The sequence below is a fragment of the Cariama cristata genome, unplaced genomic scaffold (genome assembly GCF_000690535.1).
Source record: "Cariama cristata isolate BGI_N322 unplaced genomic scaffold, ASM69053v1 scaffold8994, whole genome shotgun sequence".
NCBI lineage: Eukaryota > Metazoa > Chordata > Aves > Cariamiformes > Cariamidae > Cariama > Cariama cristata.
Genome location: NW_009612304.1, coordinates 1 through 18,331, shown reverse-complemented (window position 1 = coordinate 18,331; position 18,331 = coordinate 1). Strand labels below are relative to the sequence as shown.

Genomic DNA, 18,331 nt, shown 5'->3' with positions numbered 1-18,331 from the left:
GAGTTCTGTTTCCAAAGTGTGCAAAGCATTATGATGACAGCTACTGCTTCCTGTGCTCCTCAGCCATTTATTACAGTACCTTGTTTAAATAATCTAAAATTCAAGAGTTAAGCTGATTTCTTTCTTCAAAACATTTTAATATTTTATATTGGGCTCCTCACTGTGGGATATGGTATCAAATCAAGAGACAATGAACAAAAGCTGAAACATGAGGGTTCAGACTGGGTGTACAGAAGAGGACACCAGCACTGTGGGGCAGCGGCTTAGAGCAGTTTTACCTAAGAGGTTTTCAATTGCTGACCATATAAAGCCTTGAGCAACCTGGCTGCAAGGCTGGACCTGCTTTGGGCAGGGGAATGGCCTAGAGACTGCCTGAGGTCTCTTCCAAATTGAATAATCCCGTGATCCTACTTGTTCATAGCAAAACTCCATCTGAATTTGAATTCTCTTGTGAATCCTTAGCACTTCTAGGTGTCTCACTGTGAGTTCTCAAAAAAAGAGGAACGTGTCATTCAGGGATTGATTTTGAACATGATAAGTTAAATAACTTTTCTGGCACCATTGAGGAAAACTGTGACTAAGACAAGATAGAATCCAGCCGTGCAGAGAAATATGTCACTTTCTCAGCTATGACGCTCTCTTTATTTTTGCTGCCTATTGTCAATGTGTTGTCCAGCTTGTGCACCTGATGAAGCAGGGAGCTGACAAATGCAGTCAGCAGCCTTCTTTACTGTATAATCCCGATTCATTGTCTGGGAAGGTTTGCCTGATGTACTAAATGAATAGTGTATAACAATACTAATTTGATGGCCATACTGGCTTAAAGCGCTCATGGATGGGAAATTAAGATTGTGGTAATTCCTTTACTTCCTGAACTGTAATTACTTATGGAACATAGAAATATCCTTAAATTATGCAGATCTGTGTTTTGCAATGCAATTTCCCTGTATGCCACAAAGCAAAATAGTTCAGTCTACGAAGTTACACAGACACAGGGATTTCCAGTTCGAGCAGGTTGTTTAGCTGCTCAATGTGATATCCAGCAATTGAATAAGTAGATTTGTTCTTTATGGTGTCTATTCTATATAGTAATTGCACCAGAGTTAGGAGGCACACTTGTTTAAGGAGCTTTATGTCAGGACCCTTGAGGCTTGGCTTTGATTCTAGCAAAAATATTCTGAAGGAGACTGTTCTGCAACTCTCCACTCCCTGTATTTCCCTGTCCTCTAGATTTTACATGCTTTTTACTTCTCAACTTTTTTTCTGCTTTTCCATGTTTCTTGCTGTCAAGTTCAGTCAGATTTTCATCAGTGGAGAAAGTTCAATGATGTAGAAAAGACAGTTTTCCTATTCTGAATTCCGAAGCTGCTTTGTAAGTGGGACATACACTGGCAGAGCAAATCCTGGTCAGTTCTTGGTGGCCTGAGTATTTAGTACCTAAATATAAATCAATCAGCATGTACATAAAGCCAGTAAATTGGCAACATTATTTTGGATACTCTGTCGCAGGCACAGCAGAAGTTTACTTCAAGCATGTAGTATTTTCTCTCTGAACTGTCTCTGACCTCTTAATTTACATCTCTCTCCATGCATGAGACACACTAAAAGTCTGGAACTTAGAAGCAAAAACTTGCTTTGCACTTGGATAAGTAATGTGATACACACATATATGGAAGTCTGTGTGACAAGGGAATAATCTGAGTCAGTGCTTTCTAGCAGTACTCCTTGGAGTGTGAAATTGTTATCTAGACATTTCTTAGCTACCATACTCTGGCTTCCTTCCGGCTCTGCGATTTTTTACACAGGGCATAATTGGACAAAGGAGGCCTGCTTTGAGATGTGGAGATATAGACAGCAAACACTAAATGCTTGCATTGGCAAGTGTGAGGCTTACATGTTTTGTGCAGACTTGATGGGTTTGGTTTTGAAATATTTTAATTGACACAGGCAAATGACATGAAACACACACAAAGTTTAACCTTTGACAGTACAGAAATTGACGAACAAGCTCCTGTAATGTGAAGTATTAGCAACCTTACATGTGAGTGCCTCCCTTGTTTTGTGTGCAGTACAAAAAAATCTCCATCTATGAAATCTGACTTCATATTATGGGCTCTGCTAAACAGGAGTGGTGACTTGCATATAGCTGTTACCAGAAATTTACCTTGGTTTGGTTTTTTTTGGGGGGAGGAAGGTGTTAAGATAGTCAGGGATTCCTGTGCATATGGTATTATTAAAGGAAATCCAACATCTAAGTAGGAAGGGACATCAGAACCTTGGTTCTGTACTAGTGGTGTTAATTATTTGTGTGGGATTTAAATAACTGAAACTATTATTCTTCATTTCAGCTCCAGGGACTGGAGTGGATGGTTTCACTCTATAATAACAATCTGAATGGAATTTTAGCTGATGAAATGGGACTAGGAAAGACAATACAGACTATTGCACTCATCACTTACCTGATGGAGCACAAAAGACTCAATGGACCCTATCTTATCATTGTTCCCCTTTCGTAAGTAAAGGCTCTCCTTCTACTATTACCTTTCTAAGCATTCCAGATTGGTTTAATTAGAACACACACTTGTTTTCCCTGTAATGACAAGATAAGGTGCACGGTGGGTTTACAGTGAGCATGTATTTAGTATTTTCTTTGATAATTTCTTCCCAGGTAATTGTCTGACGTTGGAAGGGTGACCAGAAGGCTGATAAAGCACTTGATGCCATTATTTTCATGGCCCACTCTTTGGCAAACTTAGTGAATTTACTGTAATTCACTCTTCAGCCACAAGAGGGGGATGGTATTTCTTTCATATTACATGCCTGCAGTTCCCCATTCAACTTTTAACTGTGATATTAAAAATCTGTTGCTTAATTGTTTGAACAACTGCTACCACATCTGCTACCAAGTAATCATGCTTTAATGGATGATCTTTTAAGTACTGTATAACTAGCCATGGATGTAGTCTTGATGAGTGATATTCCCACTGTGGTCAGGTGTCCAGATTATGATTGTTTATTGTGCTTCTCCCTTTTGCTTTTCCATAGCTTTCCAAGATGCTGCTTGTTTTAGATATTCCTTTTAATGCATTTTCCTTTCTGCAAAAGTGAGATGTGGGGTTTAGTGAAGTGCTGCATTTTAAATAAAAACTGTCAGGCATTATAAAACTGATGTAGGGTACTGAGGGGTTGTTTGATTATTTCTGTGTGTAAGTGACTTTGTTGATGTGCAGAAGTTCACTGGCCTTTTCATTAGATAATTTGTCCAGCAACTGTGGTGATTGTGCAAATGTGTTGTAGTATTGGGATAAATTTTACGTGTGACCATCTCTTTTGATTTCTTTCGAGGTATCCTGTCTTCTGGTTGTGCTGCCGTAGTAACTAATTGATTAACATAAATACCACAGCTGTGCCTAATTGTATGAATACAGTTGATGAGCTCTAATGTGAAAAGAAGTGGCTGGGAGAAGATCTATAAAGTAAAACAAAGTTAAAAATAAAGGGAGAGTGTTATTAATGTCAGATTTCTCATGGGCCCAGTAAAAAAAAAAATCAGATTTCTTTTAGATACTCTGTAATGATTTTTGTTATGATTCTAAAAGACAGAAGCTGAAATTTCTTTCCTGCAAACATTTTAAAAGCTGCCTTTCCTAACCTTTTCTTAATAACTAGCTGACATCACAGGTCCAGTAGGGGTAAAAAAAAAAACAAGGAAGCAACCAAAAAACCTCAGGCTTATTTTTTGCTACTGTATCATGATAGCAACCAGCTTAGCCATAAAAACCTGTTTGTTGTGATCAAACAGCAGAAACACAGTGCTGAAGTGGACTTGCATAGTGGCACTGGGTGGTACTAGGAGTAGTTCTACGCAAGTAAAACACAGATGCACTCTATTACCAACTTCATGAGGCTGTATTTGAAAAGTTGTAGCATCAAATTTTGGATGATAAATAGTATAAAAGACCTTACAAATCTATTTTTTGTTCAAGGTTATATTTCTTATCCTTAATATGCTCTAAAATACAAAGATGCACATAAAATGCTACTCTGAATTAGTTTCAAAGAGGCCCCTGAATATGAGCGGAAAGAGCGTTTCACACTTTTTTCTGTTGACTCTGCTCTCAGAGATGCTTGTATTGTATTACAGTATAGAAAGTGAAGGTTTTTTAAATATGATTAGTTATGGGGGTTGATTACATGAAATGTGTTGGAGAGTTGCCAACCACTTGGAAGCAATTGTAAAGTTTGACCTGCAAATTATGAAATATATTACTTTTCCTTTATAATCTCTTTGATAGGACTTTATCCAATTGGACATATGAATTTGACAAATGGGCTCCTTCTGTGGTGAAGATATCTTACAAGGTTTGATTTGCTTTTTATATGGTTATATTGAAGGGATGACAGTAGAGACAGTTTTTCCTCTGCACCTGCATGCATTTCTAAACTTTGCTCATGAAGTTTTGTCTTGTATTATTAGGTACTAAGCAGTGAGAGTTAGTCATACTAAGAAAACTGTAATCTGTAGTTATTCACATAGTGAAATGCAGAATAAAATTGTTAATTATCACATTGCAAGGCTTCTGATGAGAGTAATACAAATGATAACGACTTCACATTTTATACATAACTGAATACTTTGCTGTTCGGCTACTGTAGTAGTGCTATGGCCACGCAATTTGTGAGGAGACTAGACCACTAGCTACGTGTTTCCAGTGCCCCATAAACAGAGCTTTATGGTCTAGCAGCTGTTTAGAGAAAGCACTCTGAAGAAGTCTAGAATGCATCAGTATACTGTTTGCAGTACTGTAGGACTGCAAGTTCATGTTGTTGCTCTGTGTCTGCTAATTCATAAAAACTATCTCTTTTCTCTATCAGAAGGAAGAGTAGCTACTCACCTCTCTTTCTCTTTTAGGGTACACCTGCAATGCGCCGCTCACTTGTTCCTCAGCTTCGGAGTGGAAAATTTAATGTTCTTTTAACTACTTATGAGTATATAATAAAAGACAAACATATTCTTGCTAAGGTAAGAATGGCTGTCATCTCTTAACAGCAAGACCTTCGAGACACCTTCAAATGGTGCATAGCACAAACCACATTATATTGTTTTATAGGGAAGTCCTGAGTTGTTGTTGTGTCCTTCAATAAACGTCAAACCTTTCATTTACTTTTCTATTCCTCTTTTTATGATTGAATTTCTGAATTGCAGCTCTTCTCCCTGTAAACTCCCTGAATGTGGCCAGGAGACTAATAGCTTTGTGCAGTTCTGTCAGTACTATATACTTGCCTGTTCGTGGAAAAACATGACTTTTCTCCCCTCTGCTTAATGGCATTTAACCTAATCTACAATCCTGACTTTAATTTTTTCCCATTGTTTCTGACCTGAAGCTCACTTATATTAGAGCATTTCCAGCTATGTGGTCACTTTTCCCCAAATGACTAAATCATTACCTGTATCATGAATTTGGTTTACTACACATGACCCAGTTGTTAAAAGCTCACTAACTGTCAACAGGTGTGTGCCTCAAATGTAGTGAATTAATTTGAAAGCTGCTGTACTGTAAGACTATTTCATGTACACACAAAGCAGACTAAGGAGGTATTTTGCCGTATGGAGAAACAATAGAGGCCTAGTGTCCCTTTGTTGTTCATTTTCACTATTTCATTCTGTTACATACTCCATGTTTAGATTACTCCTTTTTCCTCTCTGATACAAAGGCACTGCATTTTCTTAGCGTAATTCTGAACACTTGAGAACAGTTTGAGACTGCAGAGTTTTCCTTCCCCTCTAGTTTTTGCCTACACTTGCTAAAAGATAGGAAGGACAACACTATGCCATTCAACCTGTCCTGGAAAATGGAATTAGTTAGCACCTATGAAAGTACAAATCAAGGCCTTCCCAGTCATATGGTCAGTGTGGCACGTGTGTTGCCTGCCCATGTTGCAGCCCAGGTGGTAACAGAGAGCTTGAGCAACTGTCTTTCAACGTCTGCTACAACTGTGTTTAAGTTTTCACATTAAGAAACAAAAACTTTATTTGAAGATGCAGTAACTGAGATGAGATGATCATAATTATGCTGCTTTGTTCTTGAGTGAAAACATAGGATTAGCAGAAACGAAACAGAGTTCAGGGTTGCTGTTGTGTGTAAGCATAGTTATTTTGTCTGAAAAGGCTTTTGTTTCCTGTCAAGGTTCTGGTTGCAGACAGGTTTATTTGGAGTTTATATGGTCTCTTTCTTCCCCTGTGAACCATATTCTAGCCTTGAAGAACCAGTCACCCTAATCTCTTTGCCAAAAATGAGAGGAATCTGCTGTTTATTGTTGCAATTCCTAGTCAGAATTCAGCATCAGAATCAGCATACCTACTGTTTGTTTCTGGTTTTGCTGCATACAAGGGCTTCGATGATGCTTGGTTTGGCTTTTCTGATAAATGAGAATGACTGATGTCTCAGGCTTGAAATATTTTTGTTCTACAACTCTTGGGAGGAATTTGACTAAGTCTGACCTGCCTTAACTGCCAACTTTTCTTCTTTTTCTTGCAGATTCGATGGAAATACATGATAGTAGATGAAGGCCATCGAATGAAGAACCATCACTGCAAGCTGACTCAGGTCTTGAATACTCACTATGTGGCCCCTAGGCGAATACTGCTGACTGGGACTCCATTGCAGAACAAATTACCTGAACTTTGGGCTCTTCTCAATTTCCTCCTCCCAACGATTTTCAAGAGCTGTAGCACCTTTGAACAGTGGTTCAATGCTCCATTTGCCATGACTGGAGAAAGGGTACTGTGGCAGTTTTTTTTAAAACATCAGAAACAAACCACTTTGATGGAAACAGGAAGGAGCTTATACGGAAGGATTAGTATTTGAACTCTCCCTGGTACTTAGGGAATTAACATAACTAAAAGGCACCTTTTTATAATGCCAGAAAATTGTAGTATCGTTGTCTTTTTTGACTTGGAGTCAGTTTGGTTGTAACATGCAAGTAATTATTGCACATACTTAACATTTCATGTGAGAAAAGAAATTACCTAATATACTGAGTTGCCTTGTAATGACTTTTATAAACTTCTATAGGTGGACTTAAATGAAGAAGAAACTATTCTGATCATCCGTCGTCTCCATAAAGTGCTCCGACCCTTCTTGCTGAGAAGATTGAAGAAAGAGGTTGAGTCTCAACTGCCAGAAAAGGTTTGCAATGAGAGGAGTTGTGGAAGGGGTTTAATACTTTTTTAAAGGCCTTATGTAATATTCCTTTTTCAGATTTATTTTACAGGAGAGGACTTCTTTAGCATCTGTTATTGCTGTGGTTTGTTTGTTTATAACTCTGCAAAGAAAGTTGACCACTGAGGAAGCCTGAATACCTGAAGTTTCTGCATTCTCAGAGTTCCTGACCAGTCTTACAGCTTTAATTCTGTTTGTAGTCATCCATATGAGACATGCAACTTATTTCCGTAACACCTGATTTCAAGTTGTGAGTCAACCATACATTGAGGATTAGATTCTGTCTTGTCTCATCCTCCCTGCACCAGGTAGAACCTTTCCTCCCATAGCTAGTTTACTGAAATTCCTAAAGGACTACTGGACTTTATAAAGCTAGCAGAATTTAGTCCTGCATTAATATTGCGGGAGTTATGTGAAGTGTCTTGTTGAAATTGCACAAATTTTTTTTAACTAGTGGCTTTTTGATTCAGAACATAACATTCCCTTCTGATTTGAAAGGTCATTGTTTTTATCTCTGAGCAACTCATCTTGCCCCACCCTGCCCGCCTCTGCAATCCTGCATCACTTTTCCCATTCCCCCTTCCCAGAATAATAACAGCATCTAAATAAAGAAGTAAATTTGAAGTTGTGCTAGGGAAGATTTGGTGCTAAGTTCAAGTGGGTTAAAACCATACCAAAATTAATTTTTTGTAAGTTGTATTAGGAGCTGACTATCACTGGCTGAATGAACGAAGAGCTCTGAATAGATGCTTAGTGACAGTACTCAAAGGAAAGGCTTTTTAAAAATTTCTTTCTCATCTTTATAATGTTGTGAACACTTACTGTTGTGACTGTCTTTTCCTTCTAATGTCCGATTCTCAGTATCCTCAGAAGCATTTATTTAACAATGAAACATCCATTCAAAAGATTACTGAAGTCTTTATTTCTATTCAAATTTCTGCCAGTTAGAGCCACTGTATTTGACAGATCCATTAACAGGCATTGGAGGAGGAGGATTTGGAAGTTGCATGCACACTAGTACTCAGAGGATGTTTCTTTGTGTTTCCATTATCTTGTTTACAAAAAAAGCAGTTAGTCCAGCTGTGGGGACTGAAGCCTGTTGATCAGTTCCATTTTATCTTACAAATCTTGGTAAAGAAGACATTGAAGTAATAGTCACTTCTCTTTAATGAGTTCATCCTCCTGTCTTTCTGAGAAGAAAATAACCTGATAATTTTTATTCCATTTATTTATTAAACATTAGGAAGCTTGTGCTTTTTCTTTCAGTCACCACTTGAAAGATTTCTAACTGCTACTGTGGCTTTATTATGTGATTGTTTTTATTTTACATAAGTTATTAAAAACATAGTCACTGTAATCTGGAAATTGGGTAACAGAAAAAAATACGTTAAATTGGGGTATGAAGTCTTTGTATTACTGGATTTAAAGACAGTGTGCAGTCAAAAACTGCTTTAATAAATATAGTTTTACAAAGCTGAACAAGAAGTGGAACGGAATGTGGGGATCATATAGTACTTGATTAATTCCCTGTGTTTTTAGTTGATGTTGAGAAAATGGAATATTTCTATGCCAAATTAGGTAAGCATGATGCTAATTAAACAGGGTTTAGGTATACAATTATGATACTTTTATAATGCTTTAAAGATGTAATAAAGTCCACAAGTTATTAAACATAAAATATTTTTTAAATTACATGTTAAACATACAACAAAATTAATTTTTAATTATTTTTTTCAATTGTTAAAATTATAGAATGAGAAAAAATATGTTTGGCAATTCTGCAGTTACGTTCTTGGGATACGGTTGTCTCATAGTAGTTGTGACTCTCACAGATAATCATTTGAGATGCTCGTTGTGTTTGCAGTTGGATTGCTGCTCACTGAAATCATATGTAATGTTAGCGTGCAGATAAAAGATTACTGGTTTTTTTGTTTGTGTTTTAGGATGGCAAGAACCTGCACTTAGATCCTACTAACATTGTTATGTCAGTGTGTTTATGGTGGGTTTTTGTTTTTTTTTCATACTAGGTGGAATATGTGATCAAATGTGATATGTCAGCTCTTCAGAAGATCCTGTACCGTCACATGCAAGCCAAGGGGATCCTTCTCACAGATGGTTCTGAAAAAGACAAGAAGGTATAAAAGAAAGACTAAAACACATAGGAAACGATGCATTAGGAATAAACATGTTAACAATATGATTTCTGTTTTCTAAAAAGAGTGTGTAGGCTCTTACTGCAGGTATCTGTCATGGGAAAAAAAATCTATATCAGACATGCTTTTGTTTTACAAGACTGCAGCTTGTGCTCCCTATTCACAAGGAAGAGATACTATTCAGTGTAGTTACAATGCCCTTCTGCAAACAGGAAGTGTTTGACAAAAACCAGCATTTCCCTTGGCCAAATTTAATCCAATAATGCACCTGAGTAATTGTGGTTGTGGCAGCACTGACTACGGAATGTTACTCATCTTGTCTTCCAGAACTATTGGTTAAGTATAAATCTTGTTTTGACCAGCTAGGGCTGTATGCTTGCATTCATCCTTAGAAGATCTGTTAATGACAAAGTTCTTTAAGAGAACAGTAGGATTCAAGGTCATATAGTCAGATTTAGATTACATATTAGTAAATGTCGATTATGCTATCATGGGACTTGATCCAGTTAATATAGGATAAACAAGTTGCCATTCATCAGCTTATTTGTGTATACACTTTTCACATTATATTAAATGTGAAATACCTTGAAATAGGAACTGCAGAATAGTTGATATGTAACAGTTTGTGTTTACACCCTGTTATGTGTATATTACTGATGCAGTACAATCATATACTGTCTTTCCACCATCCTTTTGCAGGTTGCATTGGCACAATGGGTCATGTTTTCATTCAGCATCTCATTTTACCCTCCTTATTCTGTGCAGTCAGATTGTTTTTTTTGCTGGTGCTTATTCAAACTCCAGACAAAGCTGGTTCTTATTATTGGATATTGATACTCTTCTTGAGAGTTTGAGCACTTTGTAAACATTAATTTATGTTCCTCTGTTGTATTTTTAATGTAATTTTGTAGTTTGATGTCTTTACTTTTGTCCTACAAATTTAATTTTGTATCACAGTCTTCTACTTCCTTCCCTTTCTGGTCTCTTTCCTCTCTTTCTCCAGCTCAGAATCTTCTGTCAATTTTCTCCTACTTGCTTCTCCACCTAGCTTTTTGCTTAACCAGTTTGAATTGCCGTTGCTGTCTTCTGAACACCTCCCTCTTCTTCCCCTCTCCCTAAGGGCCTAAAATTTTTCCTTTCTTGCTACCCTCTTTTAATTCATTTTTTTCTTTAACTGCTTCATCAGGCTATCTTGTCCATGCTACCTGTTGTCAGCAGAGAGGAGGGAGTTGTTGAGAACACTTGGCTTCGGTGATCATTAAACTCGAAAGCTCTAGGAAATTACTCTTAGAACAAATACGAACTGTATTTTGGAGCAAACCTGAGAGGAATTTGACAAGAACAAAAACAAGTTTTAGATGTGTTGAGTACCCCCTTCAAACATAAAATCTCTGCTCTAGATGGAAGTTATGATTTCACTGTACTTTCCAGGAAAGAGAACATTACTAGTATATAATATGACCGATTAGTGTACTTTTCCCTAGTTTTACTATTGAAATCACTAAATTGTTTTGGCTGAGATTTTAAAAATAAATCTGAATTAGTCATACAGTAAGCTTGAAATATTGTGGCCACTCTGATCAGATTTTCAGAAAATTATAATGAAGCAAAGCGACATCTAAAAGTGACAAATATTTGGCAATGTTAATATGGTATGTGTTTGGCAATGTTAATGTGGTACAATGTTTTCTAACTTGTCTCCACCAGTTGCAGTTAGTTTTTAACCATACGGTTTAGTCTAGCACAGCTGACTGTTGTCTGAAGTCTGTCCTGGTTCTAAAAAAGATTCACTGTAGAGTAGGTTTTGAGAATATACTGTGTTAAATATTAAGGTGACTCATGAGATGTAGTTATCTGTAGCTTTTTAGCAGCCGATGACCCCATGTTTTACTTGGCCTGGAAAGAGAAACCCATATATCCAGTTAACAGACAGCAGGAGATACTGTAGAATTCGAAAGCATCTGGCTAGAATCGTTTCCTGGTAGAGGGTTCAGATCCAATGGAATTTGTATGGTTTCATAATAAACAGTAGTATGCAGGACAGCAGATGCTCTGCTTTCCACTGTGACTACTGCAGGTAGATACATAATGCACTTTGTGGATTACTTCTGGGTCTTCCTTTTTTGGTTATGGAGCATCCTTATGATAGATTAATTTATACAGCAGGACGATGCACAGTAACTTCTGGGTTTTTTGTTGTTTTGTTTTTTTATTTGTTTGTTTGTTTGTTTTAATTAGTGATGTGCTGTTCAGGTTTGGGGTAGAAGTATTTTTTTTTGCCTGCATTTAAAAATATCTTTCAAAAGCCTCATTAATAAGCTGAGAAATTAGAGTCATAATTTAATTTAATTTATCAATTTATTAATTAATTAATCAATTTACTAATTTAATTGATAAATTTAATTAATTAAATTGCATTGTTTGTGCCCATAGGGAAAAGGTGGGGCAAAAACTCTTATGAACACGATCATGCAGTTGAGAAAGATATGCAATCACCCATACATGTTTCAACACATTGAGGTAAGACTGACAGGTTTGATTTTGAGAGTTGTTTTTGTTCAGATGGATAACACAATAGAAAACTGCTGTTGAAGCTTATGTGTGTGGGAGACGACATCTCTGTCCACATCATTTGTGCTGAAAAAACATGATCATTATGGTCCCTTATTTTTAGGAAAAAATAGACCAACCACCAACTTTTTATTGGTAATCTGAAGTCTAGGTTTAAAATACTTAATCTTGTGGAGACAGTGTCTTTAAAAAATTAAGGTTTTTTTTCAATTTAGGATGTTCCAGAGCAACTTAATCTCTACTTAGACCTAATTTGTGATGTAGAGTCACTAGTTCAAAATGCTGAGTATAGGATCTTTGTAACTAGCAGTCTACTTATCTTTTATAATATCAACCAAAATTTTCCTATTCTATCCACCTTCTTTTTTCAGCAAAAATGTACTGTCTATATAGCATCTCCCATTAGGACGCAAAGCACATAAATATAGTAATATATCTGAAAAGATAGAAAGTGTCATAAATATCTGGAATGTAGCCACATTTATGAATGAATAGTTGATTACCTACTGTGATGTATTATCATTGTAGCTTTCACTTTTTGTTCTTTTGTATGCTGATTAATTACATTGAGTAATTTTCAAATGGATCTTCCAGTAATTAGTATAAATTAATTAGGTTCTACTGTATTTGTAATCTAGTAAATGTATGCTGACAGAAGTTACTTCTGCAAACCATGAATTTCAAATAATAGTAGTACAGGAAAACATGAAGCAGAAGACTGTTGCTAGAAGGTGGATTCCAAGAGTATGAACGTAATGGAAGTCAAACTCCAATGCTCATATATTTAATATAATTGATATAAGAATGCATAATTTTGGGTTACTGTGCAGTTTGTAATAATTTGTTTATTGCTTATAACTCTGCAGGAGTCCTTCGCTGAACATTTAGGCTACTCAAATGGTGTCATCAACGGGTAACTCTTTCAGTCTTTCCTCCCGTTCATAATGCTGTATTGGAACTAATGTATCATTCTTTTTCTGGAAGGTACATGCTAACAAACTCGAGCAGTTTATAGAAAGGCAGAAGAGGCACAGGGCACATATCTAAAGCAAAAGATAACGGTACTAGAAGTGTTATATGAACTTTTTATGACCCTCCTGTCTCTTTCAGGAGGACAGGCAGAGAAGATTGTAACCTGATGTCTTCCTTTCCCCTTACTTTGAAGTAGTTTAGATACCATCCACAATTCGTTGGAATGACTCTTCAGAGATACCAGTTGGGATTTCTTCTCTTTCTTGTTACTTTTGCCTTCTGCTTTCCCCTCTTTACCATCTTTATTCCAAATTAAAGTAGCATTTCTTCCATTATTTGAAATGAAATAGGTTTAAATTTTGTTCTTGGCACTTTGTGCAACTGTCTAGGAATGGATGCTTTCTAAAGGAAAGGTGTGTATCTTCCATCTGACCCCCTTCCTGTTCAGGTGTTAATGACATTTCTTTTTATTTCCTTAACTAGTATACAGACTATTTATATCCTTAATTAGTATACCAGACTACTTGTCTCCTAAACAATTCAGTCTTTTGCCAATTATGTGTGTATGCATATCACAAGGCCATGTATCTTGTGGACTTAAGTATACCGTTGCTAATGATAAATCATATTTTGAGAATACAGACTTAAGATTAGAACAAAGTTATGTGAAAGGTATTTTTGTAAAGCATATCACTGTGATGCTGATTTAGACGTACTATTTACTTTTATTTGTTTTCTCAGTTATGACTTGAATTTCAGTGCTAAGAGTCTCTTTTGCAATTCATGGCATAGAAGGCATAAGAGCAGCTAATCAAAGCAACAAAACATTGGTCAGGACTACTAAGGTTATATGGCTAAAGAGTATACCCTCTGTCAAACTCCTCCCATTGTCTCGGTAGATGAGTTCAGTTTGGAATGTTGCACTTCAATGTGCATAGTAGTTGAGTGGAAAGGGAATTGTGGCCATCATGTGCCTGATGAATACAACTTACAGCTGCAGTAAATGCCGGTTGAAAGCAAAACTAGCAGGTGAATGTCTTAACTGATAAAATGCTTATCTAGCTGAGTGTCCTGGTTTCAGCTGGGATAGAGTTCATTTTCTGCTTAGTAGCTGGTACAGTGTGTTTTGGATTTAGTGTGAGGATAATGTTGATAACACACTAGTATTTTAGTTGTTGCTCAGTAGCACTTGTCTGAAGTTAAGGATGTTTTCAGTTTCCCGTGCTCTGCCAGCAAGCAGGGGTACAAGAAGCTAGGAGGGAGCACAGCCAGGGCAGCTGACGCGAACTAGCCAAAGGGATATTCCATACCACAGAACATCCTGTTCAGCATATAAACTGGGGGGAGTTGGCTGGGAGGGGCTGATCACTGCTTGGGGATGGCTGCTGGGGCATTGGTCAGTGGGTGGCAAGCAATTGTATTGGGCATCACTTGTCTTTTCTTGGATTTTTTTTTTGTGTGTGTTACATTCCTTGTCATTACAATTATTATTATTATTCTATTCTATTGATATTATTGTTAGTATTATATTATATTTTACTTTAGTTATTAAACTGTTCTTATCTCAACCTAAAAGTTTTACTTTTTTTTTTTTTTTTTTTTTTTTGACTCTCTTCCCCTTTCCACTGGGAGTGAGGAGGAGTGAGCGAGGGGCTGTGTGATGCTTAGTTGCTGGTTGGAGTTGAACCACAACACTGAAAAATATTGTTTGTTTTGATTAATATTGAAACAGAATTGAGTTTCATAAAGGAAGGTACTCTCTGTGGTTGAAAGTCCACACAGGTTTTTGCAATTGAAGAAAAATCCTTTCCAAACAGGAATTCATGTGGGTGTTTATTTTCTTATTTTAATCAACATAAACAATTTTAAAGAGAGAAAACTGCTATTAGTCTTGTTTGCGTTAAGTAAATTAATCTCTCTATTATACTCTGACATGATAATGACTGAAAACTTCTCTAAATGTGGGCTCATTCTGGCATTTACTGTGCTTTTTCTCTTCAACAGAGCCGAACTTTATCGTGCCTCAGGGAAGTTTGAGCTACTTGATCGTATTCTACCAAAGTTACGAGCTACTAACCATCGTGTGCTTCTTTTCTGTCAAATGACATCACTCATGACCATTATGGAAGACTACTTTGCCTTTCGAAATTTCCTTTACCTGCGTCTTGATGGTAAGCTAAATGAAAAAAAAAGGATAAATAATAAGTTAGGAGGTAGCATGCTTCATTAGTTTGGGCATAGGAGACCTGGGTTCTCTTCCTGGTGTCTTCCTAGTACACCAGAGCTGTGATGTGACTATATAAAAGCGTAAACAGGTTCAAAAAATTATTTGACAAATCCATGAAGGAAGAGTCTGGAAGGGTATTTATCATGGAGTTACGGCAGTAGACCCTTAAGCTGAAGCTTACTAGAATATTCCCTGTTCTTACAGACAAGATACTGAGCAAGATGTACTTTTGCTTCTCTTGGTAGAGTTGATCTTAAGTAATTCTCCATGTCCCTGGCTCTTTGACTGTTTTCTTTCATCTCTTTAACCTACAAACCATTTGGTTGAGGGATTGTTTTGATGAACACTCAAGTCTGTTCCTGGAATGCACATTATGCAGAGATTGGATGTTTAGGGGCTTTTTGAAACAAGGTTTAAAATCCAAGGTCTCATTCAGTTGTCACTATCTGATGCCTGAAAATATTCTCATGATGAAAGATGATAATGCCAGTGTTTTGCCTAGATTCCAATGAAATTAATTAATTTGTACCTGTTCTCCACAGAATAGCTGAATTTCAATGGCAGGTAAAGTAGTACCTGTAGTTTTCTTCCTGAATTTCACAGGAAGGTCAGAAGCCTCAATTACTTTGTCTGTAGGTATGTTTTATTATCCTTGAATGAAAAGATAGTTTAGAAACATAGTGGAGTAGTATTGAAAGGAAAATAACTAAAAATAGTGTATCCCATCTGAGGCTTAAACCTGTTGGAAAGAAATTTCCATTTTGGCTTTCTTCCATGGTGATGATCTCTGGCTCATCCTGACCTTCTTAAATATTGGTTATTTTTACTTTAGTTATCTTACATATTATAGTATTCCATAGGGCTAGCAGCATTTATCAGAATTTTTTTAATAGAAAAGCAATGATTTAAGAAAAATATAAAGAACAGCATGAATAAAGTGAGAGTTTAAGGTCCTTCTGAATATTCTTTTTACAGCATTTTAAGTTGACTCTGCCTCATGCTTTATTTGGAAGAAAAAGTAATGCTGAGAAGCATCCTCATCCTTTACAAATATTAATGAACATAAACTTGAAACACTGTTATCCTCAAATGTAAAACGAGGTAATGAAGCTGAGACACGAATGAACTGTCTCCCTGTGCCACAGGATATCTTTGTCCAAATTGGCTGAAGAACATAGTCCCGCGCTAGCAAAACCCTCCTTGCACCTCTGGCCTGTGGGTGTTTTAATGCTTCCATTCAAGAAACATGAATTATATTACATTTTAAATGTTTTAAATTACTTTACACCATGTATTTTAAAATTAATTCTTTTTCATGCTAGAATGTCTATGGCAATATGCAGTATGGTAAATACAGTGTCTTCTTTTATTGAAGATGTTGCAGGTAACTCATTAAATTAATGAGGTGAACCCTCTTTTCTTCTTTTCCGGTTTTGACAGATACCTTCCATGCTGGAATGTAATATATATGTAGATTCTATCCAGCTGTGTTCTCATGTAGTGTGTTTTCTACCCAAGTCATTCTTAAGAGAATGGGTTTCTGTGGGCCAGCAGTTTGGTTGTGTGATTGTACTGCATCTGACCAGGATGAACTTAACTTTCATCCTAGCAGCCCATATAGTGCTGTGCTTTGCATTTGTGGCTAGGTAGGGTTGGTAACACACCAGCGATAACACTCCAGTGTTCTGGCTGTTGCTGAGGAGAGCTTGCACAATGTCAAGGCTTTCTCTCCAAACCAACTCTCCACCCCCAAGGCCAGTAGGCTGAGAGTGAGCTGGGACCCAGCCAGGACAACTGACCCAAACTCAGCAAAGGATTGTGCTCAGCAATAAAAGCTGAGGGAAAGGAAGAGGATGCAGGGACATTCTTCATTACAGCATTTGTCTTCCCAAGTAATCATTACCGGTGCTGAGGTGCAGCTTTCCAGGAAGTGGCTGGATGTCTGCCTGCTGATGGGAAGTAGTAAATAAATTCCTCTTTTTGCTTTGCTTGCATGCACAGCTTTTGCGTTTATTAACCTGCCTTTATCTTAGCCCAGGAGCTTTACCATCTTATTTTCTCCCCCTGTACTGTTAAGGAAAGGGAGTGAGAGAGGTAGGGGGGGATGGTGGGTGTTTGGCAGGCAGCTGGGGTTAGCCCGCCACAGTAATAGAAAAACTTCATCTTCTGTACGTCTATCGATACCTGAATAAAAATAGCAGACTTTCTTTGGCGTTCAGTTACAGACAGAAGTGTTAAAAAGGTAAGGCAAACAGCGGACCAGGCTAAGATGATCCATATAGACTGTTGTCGAAGTACATGAAATTCAGTCGCCAGAGTGCACAAGGCATGGGTTTTACTTAGATTTTTGTCTAAGTTTTCACCATGATTTAATTCCTTGCCTGCTTTTCCTCAGCCATTGTACACCATCACCCTCAAGAATAGGACATTTTAACAATTTTCAATCCTTTCATATTAATTATGACTCCGAAGGCCAGCTAACATTTTGATAAATGTCTATATAAGTAACTTTTAAAAAATATTTAGATGCTGTTGTGGCCAGAAGGCGTTAATCAAAACTGGAGCTCTCTTCTCTGCCACATTTTTCATAATAGAGAATGAACACTGGCCACAAATGTTTTGGTCAACTGCCTATCACACCCAAGAGGTGGACTCCTGAATACCTTGGTTAAGTATGTCTTTTGACGTTTCAAAAGTGGATACGATTCACATAAATTTCAATTCAAGTTACTATACACAAGTATATGTGACAGAGATGGCAAAGAGCAAAGAAGTTAAAATTTCCCTTCCACCTGTACCTTTAGCAACTGACATGGTATTTATATTATTTTAGTTCACATCTTTGTTATAGAGGTTTTTTTTTAATTTCTTTTCAGGCACAACAAAATCGGAGGATCGAGCTGCTCTGTTGAAGAAGTTCAATGAACCTGGGTCACAATACTTTATCTTCTTGCTGAGTACAAGGGCTGGAGGGCTCGGCTTAAATCTCCAGGCTGCTGATACTGTTATAATCTTTGACAGTGACTGGAATCCTCATCAGGTTATTTTTTTATATTTCATATTTTACTTATCTTCATGAAATGCGCAAAGAATTCATAATGCTTTTTTGAGTTGCATCTTTAAACTGGGGACATAGCCTGGGGTAAAAGGAATAGATCCAGTGTCACCGTTTAAGGCTGGGCCGG

At 37.0% G+C, this 18,331-nt stretch overlaps 1 protein-coding gene across 1 annotated transcript in view; it reads left to right on the top strand.

Moving 5' to 3' along the window:
• Positions 1-18,186, top strand: part of LOC104154508 (probable global transcription activator SNF2L2) — a gene marked incomplete at both ends in the record, with an annotated part of 31,619 nt that extends 13,433 nt beyond the window's left edge. The window contains 10 exons of the mRNA XM_009698561.1: positions 2,349-2,512; positions 4,296-4,362; positions 4,913-5,023; positions 6,540-6,782; positions 7,077-7,190; positions 9,251-9,358; positions 11,810-11,896; positions 12,814-12,860; positions 14,924-15,090; positions 18,023-18,186. Of these exons, the coding sequence (XP_009696863.1) occupies positions 2,349-2,512; positions 4,296-4,362; positions 4,913-5,023; positions 6,540-6,782; positions 7,077-7,190; positions 9,251-9,358; positions 11,810-11,896; positions 12,814-12,860; positions 14,924-15,090; positions 18,023-18,186 (1,272 nt within the window). The remainder of the gene's footprint in view (positions 1-2,348; positions 2,513-4,295; positions 4,363-4,912; positions 5,024-6,539; positions 6,783-7,076; positions 7,191-9,250; positions 9,359-11,809; positions 11,897-12,813; positions 12,861-14,923; positions 15,091-18,022) is intronic.
• Between the last annotated feature and the right edge of the window lie 145 nt (positions 18,187-18,331).